A 22,459-nucleotide genomic window follows, 5' to 3' on the forward strand; every position below is an offset into this window, starting at 1 on the left:
TACCAGCAACACTGACTGTATGAACACTCCAAGCAATAAAATACAAAAATAATAAGATACCTAAAATTAAGGACAAAAAATTAATTGCTTTACTTTTTTTTTTTTTTTTCCCAAATATTGTTATTTACTCAAAATCAAGGTTATGCACGAAGCCGGACAATGGTTGATTGAGCAACAGCCCATTTGTTCTTGCTGGCTAAGGAGGGGAAAAAAAGTATTTACTGTTGTGATTGCACACATATGATTACTGAGGGCGGTGGATGAGTCTCTTGAAGTTGTGAGAATGACAAATAGTATAACCAGTAATATGTCATGTTAATAAAAAATGTCCACATATGCATCCCAACAACGTGCAGCTTGTCACATTTGCATCACATTGCAAAGTATTGCCGTATATTGTGTCACGTGAACCAATCTTAGCTAGTCAGTCTAATTCCTGGGCTTCACCAGCAATTACTGAGTCATTGTAAAGTAAGGCAAGCACAGTATTTACATAATTTGGTTGTTTTTTTTAAGAATTAATTCTGGTGTGAACATTTGACAGATCACTTAAAAAAGCCCCGTATTTGGAGGGGGCAAAACAACTAAGGTCGACAGATAGTCACATAATTTACAGATTGACCCAGTTTAGCCTATTTTGGGCATGGCTTTAACTTACAGATGTTAAATTACTTTTTTTTTTTATTTTTTTTTTTTTTTTTTAATTTCAATAATCATTAGAATTTAAAGCAGGCTGTTTACAATCCTTTAACGTTGTCCCCAACACATACATACACATACCTGACTGACCTCTAGTGCCTTGTGATGTGCACTATATACAATCACTACATCCTCTAAAGAATGAGGTTAATAGAAAAATAAATGGCTGTATTATTGATGGTATGGAAAATTACACCGTTGGGATTTTAAAATAGCCTTGCATACTGTCATACCACAATACCACCCAAGCCTAATATTTATATTTAAATATACAGAGCTATAAGCAGATTATGATGCATTAGAGATATGGGTGTCATAGAAAGTGTTACCAATATTTACAAATTCCACGATAACAATTAACCCTTTAAAAGCTTATTTTATCATTAAGTGGTTCCACTTTTGTTCTGAGGCTGTGATGATTACTGCAGCCTGTAGGGGGGACTGACATTAATGACATCACACAGGAGTGTTTGTTTATTGAAATAAACATCAAACATCCTGCTCGACCACTTTCACGACCTCTGACCTCTGACCTCTGACCTCCTTCTCTTCTTCTCTGACAGGGAACAGACAGGGAACACTGGATCCTGTTTATCATTATTACTATGTCTTTAAATGGGTTTAATGCATGGCTTAATGGATTTTTAAGGTTTAATAGTTATGAATTTTCAACACTATTTATTTTAGTCCATATATATGTATCTTGATGCATATGTATAGTGGCATGCAAAAGTGTGGGCACCCCTTGTCAATTTTTTTTTTACAGTGAGTAGTTTAGCAAGTAGAAGATGAACTGATCACTAAAAGGCATGACGTTAAAGATGAAACATGCTTTTCAACATTTTAAGAAACATTTGTCTATTATTTTGCTTTTGTACAGTGTTTGAGTGAAAAAAGGAAAGGAGCACCATGTAAAAGTTTGGGCACCCTAAGTCATTTGATCTCTCAGACAACTTTTACCAGGGTCTCAGACCTTAATTAGCTTGTTAGGACCATGACTTTTTCACAGTCATCATTGGGAAAGGCCAGGTGTTGCAAATGTCAAAGCTTTTTAAACTGCGCTTTAAATTAGGCTATTGCAGGGCGTCAGTAGCGTAGTGGATAGTACCGGCGCCCCATGTACAGAGGTGATGCTTCGCTGCAGCAGTCGCAGGCTCAATTCCGACTTGCAACCCTTTGCTGCATGTCATCCCCCCACTCTCTCTCTTTCCCCATTTCACACTGTCCTGTCAATTAAAGGCAAAAAGCCCAAAAAATAATCTATAAAAAATAGGCTGTGGCTACAGCAGGAATTTTGTGAAAATGCACAAAAGAAAATGCGAATTTATGCACTTTTCCATTCATTATTGTTTTGCGAGTATTGGGAGTCAACAGGTCGAGCAGAAGGTGGCGCTTCTAATGAAAAATAAAATGCAAAAGAACACCCGCAGAAGAAGAGGGCGCCGTGAGACGACGTCACTCAGAGTGTCTCATGTCCACAACTGATGTAAACAATTACCGGCACATCCATGACTACGGCGAGATGGAGAGATTCCTTGGGAACTTCTTGGCTATTGTGAGAGCTCTCATCACACTCATATCAGTGTTGTCAGCGTAGCCTACATAATGCTGTGATGTCTGTGTTGGTACACCAGGCAGTGCACATGATGCAGCGGTATTCAACACATCCAGTCTATTCAGGTAAGTTGTAAAATAGCCTACACTCACCTGACACTGGAGTAATTACCTCTCTCTAAGTTCACACAGGTGTGTGTGTGTGAAGTAGAAGTAGGATCCGGTAGCCTACGTTGTTGTTTATTCGTTAAATCTGTTTCCATTGCCAAAAGTTGCATTTTCCTAAAATCGATACGCTGACTTTTCCACCCCCTCCAAGCGTAAAAACTTTTTTGTGATATTTTGGCTCTTTTTTTGAATTTCTGGCGTTTCCATTCAAGTTTCTTTTCGCAATTGTTGAAAATGCGAATAAAAATAAGTGGATGGAAACCCACCTACTGTCAGGTCTGTGATGTTTTTAAACATCAGTGAAGTTTTCCCAGGGGAATTTGTGTAAGTGTGAGGACTATGTGGCCCAGACCTCATCAAATAAATACCAGTGTAGTATTCATCACATTAGTGTGTGACACTTTTTCTTTGTGTGATGAGCAATTAACTATGATGTACGTGTAAAAACATTTTGGCTCCTTTATTATGGATTTTAGGAAGTGTTTAAAATTTGGTTTGAAAACCAAAATCTGAGCTGTTAGCTAGTGACTGAAAAGCTTGGGACTATTTTCTTTCTTTAGGTGAGACTGAGGTCTTTTTCAAAAGAGAACTCTTATCACCATAGCCCATCTTGGTTGAAATAAAGATGGCATTTAAAAACAGTTTCTGTGCAGCTCTTCAGAGGAGGATTGGGATAAAGCAGTAAGTGGAGGCATGGGAAGTTTAGATAGGCTGTTTCTCAAAGGCTCACTCAGTTTCTCCTTATCTGCTGCGCTCTTACCTCTTCATTTCATATTTACAGATATTGGCTAATAACCCCTGCTAGTGGCAGCTGACACAAGGTTGCCAAGGAAATACAGCTGCTTTTCAGAAAGGTGAATCCATGTACAGTAACACCTTCTAGCTCACAGTCACAGGAACTTTCTGTCTCCGTCATTTGGTTTATTTTTGTCTTTTTTTTTCACATTTTTGTCCCAGAGGGATTGGCAGCATGATGAGTGCAAAAACACCTGCTGCCTCTCCCTCTTGAGACAGGCCACCCATGAAATTTGAGCCTTTTGATTATCAAATGAGATACAGCATCTTCCAAATAACAGCAACAAAAAGAGGCAGATAGTGAGAAGGAGAGACGCAAAGTCAGTGCGAGGCATCTCTTTCCAGTCAACAAGTCATCCCTCACCCCGCATCGCACCACGTCTTTGTTTTAATTTTCGCTGCTCTGTCTGAGAGCTGGAGCAGCACATTGTCTGTGGCCTCACTTCTCTCGTCACACTTCTACCTTTTGAATTCACGCTCCAAGTAATAAAGCTCTTTTGTTCTGCCTTTTTGCACATAGACAAACATTTGACATCAGTCACTGGGAGTATGAGCTGTTGCTCACCAAATATTTCCCAGGCTGCAACCAACACATAACAGCGCTGTCATGCCTTCAGAGCCACAATACACCTGTGTGTCACAGCCCTCCACGTTCTGTCCATCACAAACTCAAAAAATGAATGTTTTTCTAATATTATATATCAGAGGTTGGGAAGTGGGCAGCCTTTTTTTCTGTGCCATAGACTTGGGCCCCCTTCAATCTGTCGCTCATCTAAGCTAAAGTGTCTAATCTGAGTTGAAAAAATAAGAATTTGTAATTCAGTGGAATGGACTGACAGTTAATTTCTCCAGTCTATGTCACGCATCTGAAACTCCAGCTGTGGCTATAAGTCAAAGCTGCCAGGTTTGACAGAGATGACAAAGATTGTATTCATTAAATCGTAGTCATGTTCAGGCCAGACTATTTTCCAGGCCATTTTCATTCCAGGTGTTTTCAGATTTTCATCATCTACTGCAATCAATCACTGTTTTCCATGGCAGATTTGGTAGAACTGGGGGTTTCTGTCTGGGGTGGTATAACATCAAAACATAAAGACAATTGAAAAAACACAAAGCAGTTGCTATACCCTGGTAAACTATCAGATAAATGTTATTGTGTTTGTCACTACATGGACAGTGACTCTGCTCATGTGACTCAGTTTAGAGTAATTCCACTGGACTCCTCCAGTGGTAAGGCATTGATTCCACTGGTAGAACAAAAAAAAAAAGAACAGATTAGGAAGGAGAAAAAAGAGTTAGGGGGCATACACATGGTGCGACTTTAACAGCGTGGAAAACGTGAGGTTGGGCTTAGGGGCAAGTTGTGTCTAAGGTTGCTAGGCGACCTTAACAAGCACTGTATCATAGCTTACTTACCAGAAATTCTGAGTGCAGAGCTGAGATTCTTCCAGGCTTTGTTTTTTCTTATTGTGTATTAGGCCAAAAATATTGCCTGTTAGACAGATGTAAAGCTCTGGGTAGCCCTGCACTAAAATGATCAACTTCTTCTTTATATTTATCACATACTGATATTTACAGAAGAGATAAGGAAAGATATCTGCTGGCTGTGATTGGTTGTTCCTTGTCACATGACATGAGGTGCATGCTGCTGTGTTCCAAAAGTTGAATCTTGTTTATATCAGGTTTATCTCAAACAATGAATTTCAGGGTGCAACAAACATGGGATATGTACGGCCCCTTGATTTGAATTTGCTGATGAAAGTTGACTGTCAACTCTGGGAACAGTATGGGGCACTCAGTAGCTCAGTTCATAGAGTGGGCATTCCATGTACAAAGGCATTTTCCTTAGCCATGGACTGTGGGTTGAATTCCAGCCCATGGCCCTTTGCTGCATGTCAAGTAATTGTTAAATGGTGCCCGGTGGCATTCTAGGGGAAACATCATGGGACAGCAATGAACGTTAAGGGGGCGGAAGTCTGAGTCAGGTGGGAGGGAGGGGTGGTGAAGGAGTCCAGCAACCACCACTTTTCACCTGTGTGTTCACTTCCTGTAACACTGTAAAGCCAACCATTGTTTTTGTTGTGCTTTTGTTGCCTAAACCCAATCACGTGGGTGTTGGCAAAATGTAACCACATGTTTGTTGTTGAAGGAAAAAAAAACAATCATCAATGTTGAACCGACATAGATTATTTTGAAAGAGACTGTAAGCAAACTGTACATTTCCATTAAAAACAAAACTGTAATTTCAAAACAGACAATGCATATAACAGGCAGATGTTGACACAGCATCCAAGAAGGTTAACAATCCACGCACACAGGGTACCTTACACATCGTATCTCTACATTCCAGCAGATAGACTTGGAGGTGTGGACTCTCATCCTGACCACTTCACACTCGGCTGCAAACCACCCCAGTGCATGCTGAAGGTCACGGTATGATGAAGCCAGCAGAACCACATCATCTGCAAAAAGCAGAGATGCAATTTTGAGGTCACCAAAACAGACCCCTGCTCATTTCTCGATACTGTCCATGAATATCACAAACAGAATCAGAGACAACCCTGTTCATATCAAACGTGGCCAAAGTTTCAAATAGTTAGGTAAATGTTTGTAAAAGTAATCCCTGTGAGCAAATACCTCAGGCTTCAGATCGTTCTAGATTCTCCATTTCCAACAGTTTTTTCTATTCTGGCTACAGTATGACATCTTAGTGTTCAAAATTTCTTTATATGGTAATCTGCTTTCGGTACATGAATGTTATTGAAAGGGTTTACATAACATGGCCTACACTGCTACATGAAGCTACATACTGATGTCAGGGAAAAATGTAAATGTGATTTCTGATAACAACATCATGATTTTGGATCAGATTCCTGCTGAAAAATGTTTGTTTGTTTTTATATTAATGGTACTATTCAGAGTCATTTCCAGGCTGCAATGACAGTGCAGAGATGCTGAGATGTGGAAGACCGAGAAACACTGACCAATTAGAGCAATTTAGGCTTTTTTTCATGGTAGAACCTTCCACTATTCTCTGTTACAGCCTTTTGCTGACTGCAACTACACTAATGTACCTGTAGCTACATGCTAACGTCAGACAAATGTGAGCTTGCTTGCTGTTGTTAATTTTTCCCCAATGTCGGATCGTACTCCAGCTGGAACATGGCCAGTGGTGTTTTGAAGCTTTATCTGTGATTTTCCATGGTAGAAAATACCACTATTTTCCGTTACAGACATTCCCCATCTGCAAGTACACAAATGTAGCTACATGCTAATGACAGGGAAACATATAAACTTGGTTTCTGTTTCAGTTTCTCCACGATTCCTGTTTATATTTCTGCTGAAACATGGCTGGTGGTGTTTAAAAGCTTTCATTGGTGATATTCACAGTAAAAAATGATGCTATTCTCTGGTAGAGTCATTTCCCAGCTGCAATGATGGTGCTTTCCACAGCAACAAGTAACACAGTCTCGAGGGCTGTCTATCAGCTGCTTACAGTCTCTGCCCTCCCAGACTTTACGTGATGACGGTAAATACATCACACAAAGTACAACTGAAGTCCACGAGGGCTCAGTCCTCAAGTCCAGAGGGTGGACATTTGGATTCAGCCATGGAAGACCCAGAAACACTGACCAATCAAAGCAAAGTGTGCGATTTTGGAATGGGGGCTTAAAAAGACAGGTGTTAAATGGAGCCGTTCCAGACAGAGAGTGAATACTGGTACTCTAGCAAAGGCAGTGTGAGGAAAATACAGTGTTCTTGACCTTTAAGGCATGTAAACATGTTCTGGTAGAAACCTTAAACACAAGTACAACAACACAAATGAACATAGTAGGGCCTCTTTAAACACAGATTCGATCACCAGAAGCCTTGTCCTGTCACAGTCCCTGTCTCTCATTCCCCTCCTGTCACTCTGCTGCAGTGATTTTCCACTCTCCCTCCCTCTGCTCCACTCTACCTGCCAGCCACGCCCACCTCATCAGCCCAACTCTGCTCACCTGCCTACACAGCTGCAGCTCATCATAATCAGCCCTGCATATAAGCCTCTCCAGCACTCTCACTCGTTGCCAGATTGTTCTTCAGCGTCATGCGAGACTTTCCAGCATTCATCTCCTGTCTGAGCTCCCGGTGCCAACTCTGCCTGTTCCTGACCTACTCTCCTTGTCTGCCTCCCGGTAAACTCACCTGCCTTCTGTCCCTGACCTCGTGCTCTGCCTCAGCGTTTCTGGTATCTGACTGCTCGGCTGGTAACGACTCCTCCGCCTGTCCTCGTCTATCCTCCTGCCTGCTCCCCATCGGTGCCTCTGCCTTCGCAGACTGCTCATCTGGCTACGACCCCCCCCCCCCCCCGCCTGCCTCCGACCACTCCTGCTCTCTCCCCGTCGGCACCTCCACACGTGCAGCCGGCTCTTCGAGCCACGGAGCTTCCTCCTCATCGTCATCGGCTGAAGTAAGCTACTTCTCTTCCCCTCACACCGAAAGAGAACTGAACTGTTTGGAGCCAGGGGTTAAGGAGCTTCCCCTCGATTCCACGGCCGACTCCGGCCGCGTCTCTTCCCCTCGTCTGAGCCCCAGAGACTGTGTGAGGGCTTTCAGCCCGAAGAACGAACTTTATTCTGTGTTTATTCTATCTGCTCTGTACCTTGTTTGCTGTGGTGAAAATAAAGGTCATTACCAACTGTTCCTGAGCGCCTGTGTACTGCATCTGGGTCCATACCACACCCATTTCATGTCCAATGCAACATCTGTACTGACATGAGACTTCATGTTTTATCTGTCATTCAGGTGTTTTCAGCGGCTGAAACTTACCTAGTTCATTGACTGAATTTTATGTTGCGAGTATTTGACCATTAGTGACACACCTCCAAGAGAAAGCTATGAAAATATGTGGTGCTGGTTTTTACTTTTGCTGGCAATACCGTTTTCAAACAGTAACAGACAGTTCCTACATAGTATACCTTTTTAATATGGATAATGGAGCGGCTTCTCTTCATTGATTAATTTGTTTCCCCCATCAAATGTTCTCTCAGGCATGGAATGGCTGATCCAAGTATGATAAAGTTGTCCCACAGATGAGTGTTTTATGCAAAGTCAGTGGGAGATGACATGTTTGGTGTTACCAGTTTCCCTGGAAGACTAGATATGGCATGTCTCTCTGAGGAGCACTGATGTGCTCAGTAATTTGTCTGGCAATCTGGCTGTCGGATTTTGACATTTCTTATATACAAGTGGGGAGTATAGTGGAATGTTGTACTGGACAGTCCCTCCAGAAAAACGCGATTATAATTCAACACATAATCAGCCAAAAGTCCGCATTTTTTTCAAAGACACCGTACTTTCGCCGCATAAATCGCTGATTTCCGCGCAAAATGCGTGAAATATGCGGGGCTTGCATGATTTCATAATCCCCGCATTTTCGTTGCAAAAAGTCACATATCTTAGCAGAAAGTTGAAATATTAATTGGAGGGGTTTCCTTGTGAATGCTCTCTGTAATGTACAAACAGCTGTTGTGTCTGTCTGAGGCTTGCTGTGCGCGTCACGTAATGAGACAGTACACACTAGGCAGAATCGGTGTGATGTTTCTTCTCTCTCACTCCTGTGGGGAGGAGGGAAGAAATCTTCCAGTGAAATAACTCTCGATCTAAAAGAGCTGGTTATGATTTTAGGTATGAATGTGGGATTCGGCCTCAGAGTAGCTGCGCTCCCGTCATCTCTGATAACAAGACAAGACGGGGAGACTGAAAGCCACATAAATCACTCACTCTACCCCGAAGTCGGGGTAAGAGAAGTGCTGTCTTTAATGACAGTATTTTGAGAGAGATTTGTGACAGAGGATCGAAGGGAGGTTCTCCCAGAGCGCATAACACCAGGAGTAAATCCCACTGCGGGGCCAAAGAGCGCGTGACAGGTCTCTGTCGTCTGACTCCTTTCAAAAAGCTCTTAACCAGTGGGTGCACAAAAACGGATCTGTCTCCATAGCCTTCATGACATAATATATGTTTTATTTATTCATTTTTACAGAAGTTGTAGCATATTCTTTTTGTAGCCGAAAGCTACAGAACTTGTTTGACTCAGCAGTGTTTTGTAAGTTTGAGCCATGTGTTTATTAAGGTCTGAAATAAAATAAGGTAAGAACTTAAATATTCCCTGCACTTTCTGTGATGTAGTATGCTTGCTTATCATAGGAAGTAATTAGAAATTACTCTTTACATTAAGGTAGTAGCCCAGTGAGAACAGGGTGTTGGGGGAATCGCTTTTTTTTTCTCTTCTTCATCAAACTGCAGTTTTTGCAATTTCATCACATAAAATTGCATAAATATCCTGCATATTCCATCGCATTTTTTAAGAAAACGTGCGGCATAATCAAGGATTTTTGCCCGCAACAATCACAAAAAAACTCCGCATTTTTCTGGAAGGACTGACTGGAGAAAAGCAGTGGTCAGCAGTGGTGGTAAAGATGTTGTGCTCTCAGCTAGGCTTAGGTTTAATTAATTTGCTATAATGTTATAATTTAATGATGACCTCTCAGATGCCAAATTTGTTGTCTTCCATTCCGACACACATACACGGAAGAAAACTGTCATCACACCAGCACCCAACATCATGTCGTCTAAACTGGGCATTGGACAGTACAAAACCGCATTACAGAGTAACATAACAGAATAGTTTCATGTAAAAACAATTCACAGATGCAGTGCAATCTATAGTCCAGTGTGCAATCTTGAAACAAACATATGGAGCTGAGGTCAGTTATTTGGTGGAGTGTGGAAGATACGGTGGAGTTGAGAACAAAAGCTGCTCTGTAGTCTGGTGAGACAATGGAGCACAAACTGATGGACACACTAACAAAATGCTACATCCCTAGACCCCAAAACTAGTGGACCCAAAAATAAAACTGGTCCTGTAGTTTTGACTCAGCCGAGCCATGTCATTTGTCACCAGTGGCACACACTGGGCATGACGAAGAGAACAAGCTAGTCAGGTTACAGAAGCCGGGATCTGGAAAGCACATGTGATAAAAATGCTACTTTTATGAGGTATTAATGTGTGATAATGCTGGGACAGTATTGGATTGTGACATGTCAACATGCATCTAGCAGCGATGACAATCGTGTGCTTATCTGCACTGAAAAAGATAAAAAGAATGGGTGCATGTGTTCTGACATACTTCACAAGCTGCCTCTGTGTGCTGTCCTTAAAGATGCAATGTTTCTATTTGGTACTGTGTGTGCACATGTTTAGCAATTGGAGTCTAACAATTCTTTCTGTCTTCCATCAGGTAGAAGATGCCATGCTAATGTTTGACAAAACCACCAACCGACATAGAGGTAGGTTCGCATTCCACTGTGATTGTATATCCATTTGTGTGTTTTATATGTGTGTGTTTGTCCATGCTTCCAGTTCTGATGGCCACATGCCATTTAGGAAATTATTGTTATGTGAATCTTGATTATTTGGAACGACAGTCAGAATATATGGAATAACCTTGAATGGAATGAAAGTCAGAATTAACAGAGTAAAAGTTTGAATATATGGAATGAACTTTAATATTTTGAAGTTGAAATATATCGCAAAAAGTTTGAGAACATTGAATGAATGTTGAATATATAGAATGAGAGTTTGTATGAATAGATTGAACCTTGAATATATGAAGAAAACTTACAGAATAAAATCTGAATATGTGGAATGACAGTCAGAACATATGGAATAACTTCCTAACCAGCATGACATTATATATATATATATATATATATATATATATATATATATATATATATATATATATATGTTTCTCCAGGTTTCTTCTATTCAGCACGCACGCATGCACACACACACACACACACACACACACACACGGCAGAAACAGCAAATACACTAGTAAATGAATTTCCTCAAAGAGTCCTACTTCCCTCAAGGTCACATCCATTGTTGTTCATTACAGATAGCTTTCACTCTGCCCAGCAATCCATACTAAATCTGTTCCCTTATCATAGTGATTTTCCACACTGCTGACTGATACACACATACACATAGACAAGTGCATACAACAATACATGGCAATTGAGCCTACCAGCTAAATACACATAGACCAACATTTATTTCCCCTATCAATTTAATTAGCTTCATTTCCCCATCGGCCATTTTGACCCTCTGATAAGTTGATATGGATCTACACTGGTATTCTGGTGATTTCATGATGGAAGAGAGAGAGAGACACTGGGTTGAGAAAGAAAGAGAGGGTCAAATAAGAGAGTGAAAGAAAAGGCAAAAGAGAAAGGGTGCCTCACAGTTGAACAGAAGGACAGACACTGAAGAAGGGAGGCCTGTGTGGTCCGATAAGGGTGCAGATAGCTGATGCCGCAGAGTGACGGTAGCAGCAGGATGGTTATCTCCACCTCCTCCTTATCTGAAGGCCTTATCTGTGGCTTCAGCAGTACAGCCCTCTGCCCCAAACAGAGGACTTTACAAAGACACAGCAGCAGAGAGGAGGAGACAGACAGACAGACAGACAGATACAGGAACAGGTGAGCCACTCCACACCAACACAGTGCTGAGGAGAGGATGGTGGTTTTGAAAAGGAAATATAGTACAATATGAAATGAAAACAAATAGATAGCGTCTTTACACAAAAGCAATCATTGCAAGAAGCACAGTCAGTGCATGGAAGTTTCTCCCATTATACATCTTGGTTACTGCAACTGTGGTCTTGATTTCATCATTTTGGCCAATTTTCTTTTTGATAGTAATGAGACAGTGACATTGACTTGGTGACAAAACAAGAAAGACGAATAGTCAAACGATGAGACGTTTGGAAAAAAAAAACATTTAACCATAAATGGTCAGTGCAAAGAACCTCATGAACGCTGATTCATAGAACTGAGCCTGCTGTTCTGAAACCTGAAGCAACATCACTTTTCTTGTGCTTTTTCAGATGCCTTTCGCACGTATTCATACCTTTAAACCCTGAGCAAATTGGTGCAATTTCTTTCAAATGGGGGGAAAAAGCAAAAAAGCAAAAAAAAATTATAGATAGAAAAATATTTTTTTAAAAAAAGGCTTGTTTACTTTTCTTCATTTTTCATTTTCTTGTGTTTGTTTTAAAATGTCTTTTTTCCCTTTTCTTTCTTTTTTAGCTAATTTTCATGTTTAATGTTGTCTTTTTATTTATTTCTTGCTTATTTTTTGGAACATTTCTTCTTTCATTGCTCATTGCTCAAAGGGTTATTGGACTTTACAGGGGAATCACGGCAACAGCTGAAGGTCACTGCAGTATTTATGTTTGCAGCAATCAGACTGATTGATTCACACCTCTCCAAAATGATCACGATAATCAGTGGCATCTCCCACCCTCATCATTTGAAGATACAAATTAGATAGGTGAACACAGTTTATTTCTTTATGTTATGTTATGGTGAGCTTGGTCTGCATTATGATCAGGCATCATCATGAGAATATGGAGTTCAATAAATGTGTGAGAGCTGTTGCTGGCTTTATTCACAGACTTTGATAATTTACACAGAACATATGTACAGGTAGTGAAGAGGAACGTAAGGTGACTGGAGAGGTGGAGAGTGTGTTAGTAGCCATGGCGGTGTCTCCAGTGTGCTTTGTGTGCGCACACTTGTGTTCACTGCAGAGATTTTACACACAAAAACACACAAAACTTAAATCGTGATATATCTCTAATCTGTTTTGCAATCATTTAATGCTATTTGATGTGCGCTCCATAGTGAAACATGACTGTCAGCAGCATACAGTCCGCCCCTCTGCTCTGCGCTCTCGGGGGGAATTGTGATGGTGAGACAGCGCCAATGAAATATTGAGAGGAATTCAATGTGAGATTTGAGTTGTCTTATAATTTTCACAGCTGAAAGGTGCTAATGGAGAAGTTATGCCTTACTTGCACCAATAAAATGGCTGAATTAAATGTTTATGATAAATTGGATCCATAAGTAACGTGATATGAGGCGAAATTTTATGTGTGAGAGACATCATTATATGTGTAATGATTCCTCTCACATTTAATTTCTACAGTCTGGCTTGAAGTCACCACCTCACCGTCTGCATCTCAAATTTCCCCATGTCCAAAATGTTCGTACGCATGGGTCAGAGTATCACTACAGGTTAGTGCTGCACGATTTGATAAAAATGTGCGATTGCGATTACAATATAATAAAAAAAATTACTCTTCTTGCTTGATTCAGTGTTTCCCCTACATTATATTAGGGGGGCACTGACCTGACATAGTTATTGTTATGGACAGTGTGTTAATAACCATCAACAGACTGAGCACAGTCAAACATGCTGCTCACACAGCAGCGCAGCATGGCACTGTACACACAGCGGAGCGAGCCTGTGTTGTGCTCAGGCGTTGTCACGTAAATGACAAATTCCAGCACGCCATAGCACAACACAGCAGCACGTCAAGTGGGCCGAACCCGAGCAAAATTGCTCAGTTTGTCATTTGTTATTATATAGTTTGTTATGGAGTCCATGATTTCCCTGTGACACTTACAAATGTTTGCGTAACTGTGCTTGGATGTTGTTTTATGAGGCTCTGGCGGCTTTCAGTTCTCTCTTGGTCTTTAACGTCACTTGGCTTGACTTTCTCTCGCATACATTCCTCCTACTTTTCTCTGTGCTGTGCAAGTGTCAATGACGGTGCTCTAATACACTGTTTTATAATGTGTCCTAAGATTCAGAAGTACTGGTGCAACATTTTCCATACAATGTCAGACATTCTTGATTCAAGAATTGAGCCTGAGCCTCAAACTATTATTTTTAATGTTTGAGAGACATTTAACAACCAATTTATCAACAATTTTCTAATGTCAGTTAAGAAATGCTTGCTGATGTTGTGGAGGGGTAAAAATATCCCTGATGTGAATATGTGGCTTGATGATGTTGTCAGTACTCTTGAGTTTGAGGGGATCAGATACATGAGAAATGAGCAGGTGAACTTGTTCAACGCCATCTGGCAACCTTTTTTTCAATATCTGGAGAAGGTTACAGTGTAATGCCATTTGCAGATTCTTGTTACCAGTTTAATGCAGGATCCTTCGATTTTTTTTTGGGTGTCCAGGTTGGGTGGGTTGGGTGCTTTATCTTTTTCTTCTCTCCCTCTCTCTCTTTTTCTATTTTTTTTTATTTTTACATATTCTAAAAGAAAACAATGTCTCTGTCAGTTTTGTAAATGCACTATTTATCTTTATATTGCATATGTATATTTACCAATGATTTCTTTGTTTGTATGTACAACACCCTCAACAAAATGCTTTAACCAAAACCATTCCTCCTTGTCCTTTGTATTTCCCATCCAGGCCCTCTACACATACCACACATTATACCTGCTACTGTAGTCTGTGATCTCGACTGTTATACTTTAGCCACACTGACCTCTCCTCTTTAACCATGGCTCCAAACTCACTCACACTCATAAAATCAGCCATGAAATAATGATTGAAAATATATACATTTTTGCTAGGTTTTGAACCAACTTTGTTTTGTTCCAATCCAGAGGTGTATTCATTTTCATTCAGTTATTCCATTTCAATTGTGGTGTCGATTAACTTTTTTGAAGTTCCTGCACATTCTATCATACAACTTTTTATGCCTCCAGGCCAGCAATATCGGCGGCAAGAGGCATTATGTTTTCGTAGTGGTCAAGGGCCAATGGTCAAGGTAGCTGTGACCTTGCATCCGTCTCATTCTCGTGAACGCAATATCTCAAGGACAGCCTGAGGGAATTTCTCGAAATTTGGTACAAGTGTCTACTTGGACTCAACGATGAGCTAAGCAGTTTTTGGTGCTCATAGGTCAAAGGTCAAGGTCACTGTGACCTTGTATGTCTCATTCTCATGAACATGATATCTCAAGAACACCGTGAGGGAATTTCTTCAAATTTAGCTCAAATGTTTACTTGGACTCAGTCAAAAGTTAAGATCAGTGTGACCTTGCATCTGTCTCACAACCACTTGGATTAAATAATAAACTGATGTTTTTGACTATTTTTGGCCCTAACTCAAGAATTTGTGTGCCAATTATGACAAAACTTCACACAAATGTCTAATAGGATATAATGATGAAATAATTAAATTTTACTAAAAGGCCAAAGGTCACCTTCACTGTGACATCATAATGTTCTGTATAAAACACTCTTCTGGCCATTATTCAATGTCATATCCCAGGAGCATAAAGGGAAATATTTGGTTGGACACTTTGGTGACACTTATCCTGGGTGTCCACCTCGAAACTGTGTTGATGGCATTGATCATCTGTGCTGTCGTGGGGACAATGGGTGTGAAGCATCCATGTTTTTATAGACAGAGAAACTTGATTGGTGCGCAGAGGCATACAACTGTGGGACAGTAATTCTAGTTATTTCTATATTTTAACTCATTACTTTCTCATCTTAATACTGTGTGTTTATCTGTTTAGTAATTTTGTCTGCAGAATTTCATTGGCTGGTTTGACCCAATATTCTCTGTGCAGATGATAAATAAAGCCTTTAATTTGAATTGAATATAATTTTCTGTACAGTCTCACATAAGTTAAGCTGATCACTTTAACCTCCCTGTCCTCACAGCCAAAGCAGCACACATTTTGATAAATATATAGTGCAGTAATTAGCATTAGATGAGCTGCTCAGCTAAGAGCCTGGAGTTTTCACATACAAGTGTTTGTGTTTGCCTTGGAAGATGATTATTGAATCGCAGATGATTTGGGAAAAACTGCGATCTCATTGGCAGATGAGCAGAGGATTCTGTCAAATTGAGTTTGTCCTGTTGCTTGGCTGTAAGCGCTTAATCTGATGAAATTGTGGGAAAAATGCGGACAAATGCAGCCTACGTGAGTCATAGTTTGTAGAAAAAAACACATTCATGCTCTAATATGAGCAGCAGGACTTTCTTCCATTTTCACTATCAGTTTTTTCACACATCTTGACTTTCTAAAACCTGTGTGATTGGCATATCCCCACCATTTCCACAGAGGTTATCCGAGGAGTGGATGGCATTCTCTCCTGGCCTGCTCTCTTGTTGGTTCCCAGCGTGACAGGCAGGCTCCCTGCATGACTGTGCTGATTGGCCCATTACCTCCCCTCCGGCTGTGTGGGAGGTCTGGGGGAGCAGCTGCAGCTCAGAGAGGGCCACTTGATGTGAAAATCACTCTTATAAATAATATAGCTGTGGTAATAACCAGCTGCTTTTGACCTTGCGCACTACCATGTCTGTGGCCAGTAATGATTTCACCACTGCCTGTGATTGGAGCATGCATTATTAAGCCACTTCCTTCTTAAGAGCTTAGCCCAGTCAGGTGCCAATTTCAAGTCAAATAGCAAATTCTCTTTCATTTGCATTTTATGCTACCACCGTTCCATTTATCTTGCTTTACATCAAACAAGATCACAAGAATTCCTGCACCTCAAGGCTGACTGGGGGGTGTGATGGCCCTTTCACTGTGAGGCCAATCTGTCTGTTTTCCAATTAGGCAGGGCTGACCCACTCTGTCCCTGCTCTTTACTGTGTACAGCGGAGTCCTGTAGTGCACATTAGAAACATTACATTAGAAAGTGAAGCACAATTAATAGAGATCAGAAACAAATGCAGTACTGAACTGCACAAAGCCAAGGCTGCGTACTTCAAAAAACAAATCCAAACCGCTTCGGGGGCAGAAGGTTGGCGTCAGCGGACCTGAGAGTGCGGGAGGGAGTGTGCCAGTGGAGGAGCTCAGACAGGTAGGGGGGAGCCAGGTTGTGGAGAGCATTAAATGTCTAACATTTTGAACTCCTTGAAAACCTCTTGTGCTTGTGATATTTATTGTATAAAGAAGCAACAGATAGCATCTTTTCCTAAATATATCATTATGAAAATAATGTGGGTTGCACAGGGTAGTGGCCACAGTAAAATTAGACTATCAGCATTTACATAAGTTACTAAGTGGCTTTGCAATCTTTGCAATAAGCTTCTGCCACCGGTGCCGAAATTTCGCGAAAAAAATCTACTTTACCGCAGGAAATGCGTCATGTATTGCGAAACTGGTCGGTCAGCCAATCAGGGACTGGAGCTGGTCCTTATGAGGAGCTGGGCATGAGATAGTTGAGTCATGAGCACAATGGCAGACGGACAAAGTTTGGAGACAAGTGAAAAACGCCTAGAAAAAGAAAACGAGCTCCTCTGTCTGAGGAGGCAAAGAAGAGCAAAAAGGAGAGTGATAAAAGAAGAGGAAAAACAAGAGTAAACCTCAGTCAGGCATTCTATGGCAAGCCGTTTTAACATTTAATAGCTAGACTGGATATTCATTACTGATATCTGCAACATAATTTTGCCTAGTCAAAACTCTTATTCAAGATATCTGTAATTAGATTTTGACTAGCCAAAACTCTAATTACAGATAGACTAGAGACTAGTAAGATTCAAACTACTTTTGCCATTCATGTATGGTCATTATAGATATCTCCAATGTAGTTGCAGATATCTGCAATTGTTATTGCAGATATCTGCAACTGAATTGTGGATATCTGTAATTCCAGTTTGAGATATCTACAATTTAATTTTGACTAGTCATAATTCAAGCTCAAGATATCTTTAATTATCATCACTTGAAGATATCTACATGGTCCTTTCTAGATATCTTGAATTGAGTTTCAGAGAGTCAGAATGACGTTGTAGATATCTTGAATTCGAATTATGACTAGTCAGAATGACGTTGTAGATATCTGCATCTGATTGAACCCAGTCAAGGGCAGGAGCGCTCTGTGGTGGAGCATACAATTGGAGTGCTGAAGTCCAGGTGGATGTGCCTGGATTCGGCAGGTGGAAAGCTTCTCTACACTCCAGAGAAAACATGTTTGATGACTATGGCTGGCTGTGTTCTGCATAATGTGGTGATGAGACGTGGCATACCACTGCCAGAGCGGAAACCCCATGTGGAGAAAATCCCAGAGGACCCTGTTGACACACCTGATGGAGGTGGCATCATCATTCGGCAGCAATTAATTGTCCGCTTATGAGGTGAGTTATCATTTTGTTTTTGATACCTGTGGGCATGTTAAGCCCTTTGAGACTGTGAATAGTAATATGGACTTTGAATAAACTTCAACTTTAGATGGTAGTGAACAACAAATAGAGGAATTTCACACAAGCCAGTCACAGTGTCTCATTGTTTTATTTAGAATTTCTTTGAGTATTTCATTAATCCTTTCAAGGTTTTCACCAAAGTTGTAGATAGAACTTGCAGTGTTGAAAGCATCTGATTTTGGTTTTGCAACTTCTGACAGCGTCAGACACAACTTGTGTCTGGGAGAAACTGTGGCGAGGGCGCTCAGGCTCCAATACACTGGTGTGGTGTGGTTTCCTGGCTGGTGGGGGCTTGAGTCCCAGACGTACCCGGCTGTGGATCCTTCACATTCTGAGGCAGTTGAGTGCCTCAGAGAAGACCACAACCTCATCACTGTCAAGTGGAGCGTCCAACTGAACACCTTTGGACGACAAACATGTTTTTTTTTTTTTTTATTCTTTAGGCACATTGAAAATGAGTGTTTTTCAATTAACATGTTATCCCTTGTATTTTTGTTTCTATCATATAAATATAAATGTCCCTTTGGAAGAAAGTGTCTACTAAATGAAATTGTAGAATTGTAATGTAAAGTCACTTAACTGTCAGTGCCACCTCTCCAATTATTTCCTGAATTCTTTGGTCCGTTGCTGAGATCTTCACCTCTTCTTGTCCTCCCCCAGTAGTCATCATGCTGCACTTGGCTTGAGGAAATTTTTTTTTGAGAATTTTCATATCAAACCATTTTCTTTTAATTTCTGCAACTGTGTGTCTCTCTGCTGACACGTCATTCACAGCATCACATATATTTTGCCACTGCTGTGTTTTTGATGTGCCTGTAACACCAGTACTGGCACTCTAGAAAATGATATGTTTCCTGTGTTTAATTTCATTTAATAGTACCTCAGTTTCATTGTCGCTTAAGTTATTCTTCTTTCTACTTCCCTTTTTCGGGTGCATTGCTCCAATTGTCGTGCCAGAGTTAGGTCTTTGAGCGTGGCACATCACCTGCCCTTATATGGTGTTTAGTGGGTGTCACATATGCTAGTTGCAAACAATCGGCCAAGCGCCTCCAATTTACAGTCTAGTGGGATTCATCAGTCAGCACACCTGGGTAAGAGCAGATTTGGAGGGTAATAGCGTTTGGTGCATCCAGAGTTGACTTCTCTTATTTTTTCTCTTAACCCAAAAAATAAGAGAAAATATAACAGAAATTTAAGAGAATGTTGCTGCATGAGGCCCATTGTTACTTTTAATTATTTTCCTGTATAAATGAATAAATTAAATGAACCAACCTCTGGACACAATATTAATCTATTAACTAAGGAGACTACCCTGGTGAGTTTCCATATTCTGGGTCAGTTGGGTAATAGCAGGGATGTTCCCTGAGACAATGGGCATCATGCTGCAACATTCTCTTAAATTTTCTCTTAATTTTCTGTTAAGAGAAAAAATAAAAGAAGTCAACTCTAGATGCATCAAACATTCTTAACCATCAAAATCAGGTCTTACCAAGATGTGCTGAATGATGAATTCCACTTGATCATAAGTAACCTATTAGCATAGGTAATGCCCCCTGAAAGTGACAGTTCAGGTTTTTGGACATGAAGTTGTGTGAAACACTGACCATCTGTAGCTCTGATGTGACGGTGTCACTACTCTCAACGAGCCTCCTGCTCTGAGAAATGGCCTGTAGCTTACCGGAGAAAAAGTAGTTCTGAAGATGTACGGGGGACACGTAACCAAAAGGTTTTAATTAGTTTTATTATATTAGGCGAACTGCTAAATCCATGACATGAGTAATCAATCACATAGAAATGTGAATTCATATGTGATTATGACCAGTCTCTGCTTTGTTCTGGTGGTGGGTTAGCCACAGTTGCCTACGGGTTACATCTGTAACAGGAAACCGATGGAATTGGGAGCCGGCGATGTTTTTATTCCCACAGCTGTTCGCACCATTCTGGTATTCCTCTGTTTACCTACAGCAGCTGACGAGGGTGTGTTGTGAGCCTGAGCCGGTGTTTGCACTGTAGTAGTAGGTATATATAGGGCTAGTACATCTTTTTCCTCACTAATAATAGCCTACTGGTTCTCTGTTGGAAACAGCCGATGAAGTTTTCGTTAGCCGTTGCTATCCTGCGCACCTGCACGGCGTGGTGATGAACTGTCTAATTGATTTCTGTTGCCGTGCTGTCTTGCGGGCCTGCACGGCGGAGTGATACTGGCCAGAAAATAGTCCCAATTGATAGCAAGGTCTGACGTAATGCAGGGATGTTTTAAAATTACTGAAATAGTCTAACGGGCGGCACGGTGGTGTGGTGGTTAGCACTCTCGCCTCACAGCAAGAGGGTTGCCGGTTCGATCCCGGGCGTGGGAGCCCTTCTGTGTGGAGTTTGCATGTTCTCCCCGTGTCAGCGTGGGTTCTCTCCGGGCACTCCGGCTTCCTCCCACAGTCCAAAGACATGCAGATTGGGGACTAGGTTAATTGGTGACTCTAAATTGTCCGTAGGTGTGAATGTGAGCGTGAATGGTTGTTTGTCTCTATGTGTCAGCCCTGCGATAGTCTGGCGACCTGTCCAGGGTGTAGCCTGCCTCTCGCCCGATGTCAGCTGGGATAGGCTCCAGCCCCCCCGCGACCCTCAAGAGGATGAAGCGGTTAGAAGATGAATGAATGAATGAAATAGTCTAACAAAACACATGTATACTTTTCTGTAGCTTAAAACCTTTTGGTTACGTGTCCCCCGTACATCTTCAGGACTACTTTTTCTCCGGTAAGCTACGGGCCATTTCTCAGAGCAGGAGGCTCGTTGAGAGTAGTGACACCGTCACATCAGAGCTACAGATGGTCAGCATTTCACACAACTTTATGTCCAAAAACCTGATCTATCACTTTAACACTATTTAAAGGTAGGTGTTGTGCCATGTGCCAAGAATTGGAGAGATGCCACCAAAACAGGCTGTAAGAAGAACTTCAGCAGTGGTGAAATCGACATACTGTTAAATAAACTTAAACAAAGTAAATATTATTTTCCAGAGTGTCAGTACAGGTGCAAAAACCCAGTTTGTCATTGATGGGTTTTTGTCATTGCTGTGTCAGCAGCAGTGGTGGAGGAAATATTCAGATCCATTCCTTAAGTAAAAGTACTAATACCACAGTGTAAAAATACTTTGTTCCGAGTAAAAGTTCTGCATTGAAAATGTTACTTCAGTAAAAGTACATAAGCACAATCAGGGAATTGTATTCATGTCTTAAAAGTAAAAGTGCCCATGCAATAAGTTTTATGAATGTAATAACTCAAAATAATTAAACTAATTAAAAAAAATCAATCAACTATAAATGTTTTAGCTGCACTTACATATTTTCATATGGTTTGTGTGTGAAAATCTTCATTTGTAAAGTAACTATTAAGTTATCAAATAATTGTAGTGGAGTAAGAAGTACAATATTTCCTTCTGAAGTGTAGTGGAACAGAAGCAGAAAGTGGCATGATATTAAATTACTCAAGTAAAGTAAAACTTCCTCAAATTTGTAGTTAAGTACAGTACTTGAGTAATTGTACTCAGTGACATTCCACTGGTCAGCAGAGGGACACACAGTAACTAATATTGCAGTAGTCGGTATCAGTGGACCAACTGTAGTAGCATTTCTTTAGCTTGTCTTTAATAATCCAATCATTATAATTGCTGTAAAACTTAATCTAAATGCAATTATGTGAAATTTGTGCTTTTTTTATGTTCCTCAAATACAAAACGTATTTTCCTTGCACTGGACAAAGAATTTGTGGACCAGAAAAATGAAATGTTTTTCTTTTATTTTGGTGAGACCATTTGTAAAATGTTCTCTTGCCTAAGATAAGCACAAAAATAAGAATGGTGAATTCCAGAAATCAATGAAACAAATGTGGACACAAACAAAAATAAGGAAAAAAATGTATATTGTTTTGTTGCATGACACTAACTTTCAGCTTTAACCCTATCAGTAGAAAATAGGGTCCCATGTTAGCACATATATTTCATAACAAATACTCAACAATTCCTTTTTTTAAGTAATGACAAAATACTGTATGAATGGATCGGGTGGGGGACAGCATGCATTGCTGATTATTGCCATGGCAGTTCAGGAACTGAAGGCTCTCTAACATTACCAATTTTACAAAACATGACTTTACCCATTGTGATGAATTT

The 22,459-nt window shown here is 40.6% G+C and overlaps 1 protein-coding gene across 9 annotated transcripts in view; it reads left to right on the forward strand.

The window, feature by feature from the left end:
- The window catches only part of LOC125889095 (RNA-binding protein Musashi homolog 2-like), a 482,288-nt gene that overhangs the window by 237,383 nt on the left and 222,446 nt on the right, over nt 1-22,459 (forward strand). For all 9 annotated transcript variants that reach the window (XM_049576805.1, XM_049576804.1, XM_049576810.1 and 6 more), the window contains exon 7: nt 10,497-10,545. In XM_049576805.1, the coding sequence (XP_049432762.1) occupies nt 10,497-10,545 (49 nt within the window). The remainder of the gene's footprint in view (nt 1-10,496; nt 10,546-22,459) is intronic.

This window comes from Epinephelus fuscoguttatus, linkage group LG5 (assembly GCF_011397635.1).
Source record: "Epinephelus fuscoguttatus linkage group LG5, E.fuscoguttatus.final_Chr_v1".
Lineage (NCBI taxonomy): Eukaryota > Metazoa > Chordata > Actinopteri > Perciformes > Serranidae > Epinephelus > Epinephelus fuscoguttatus.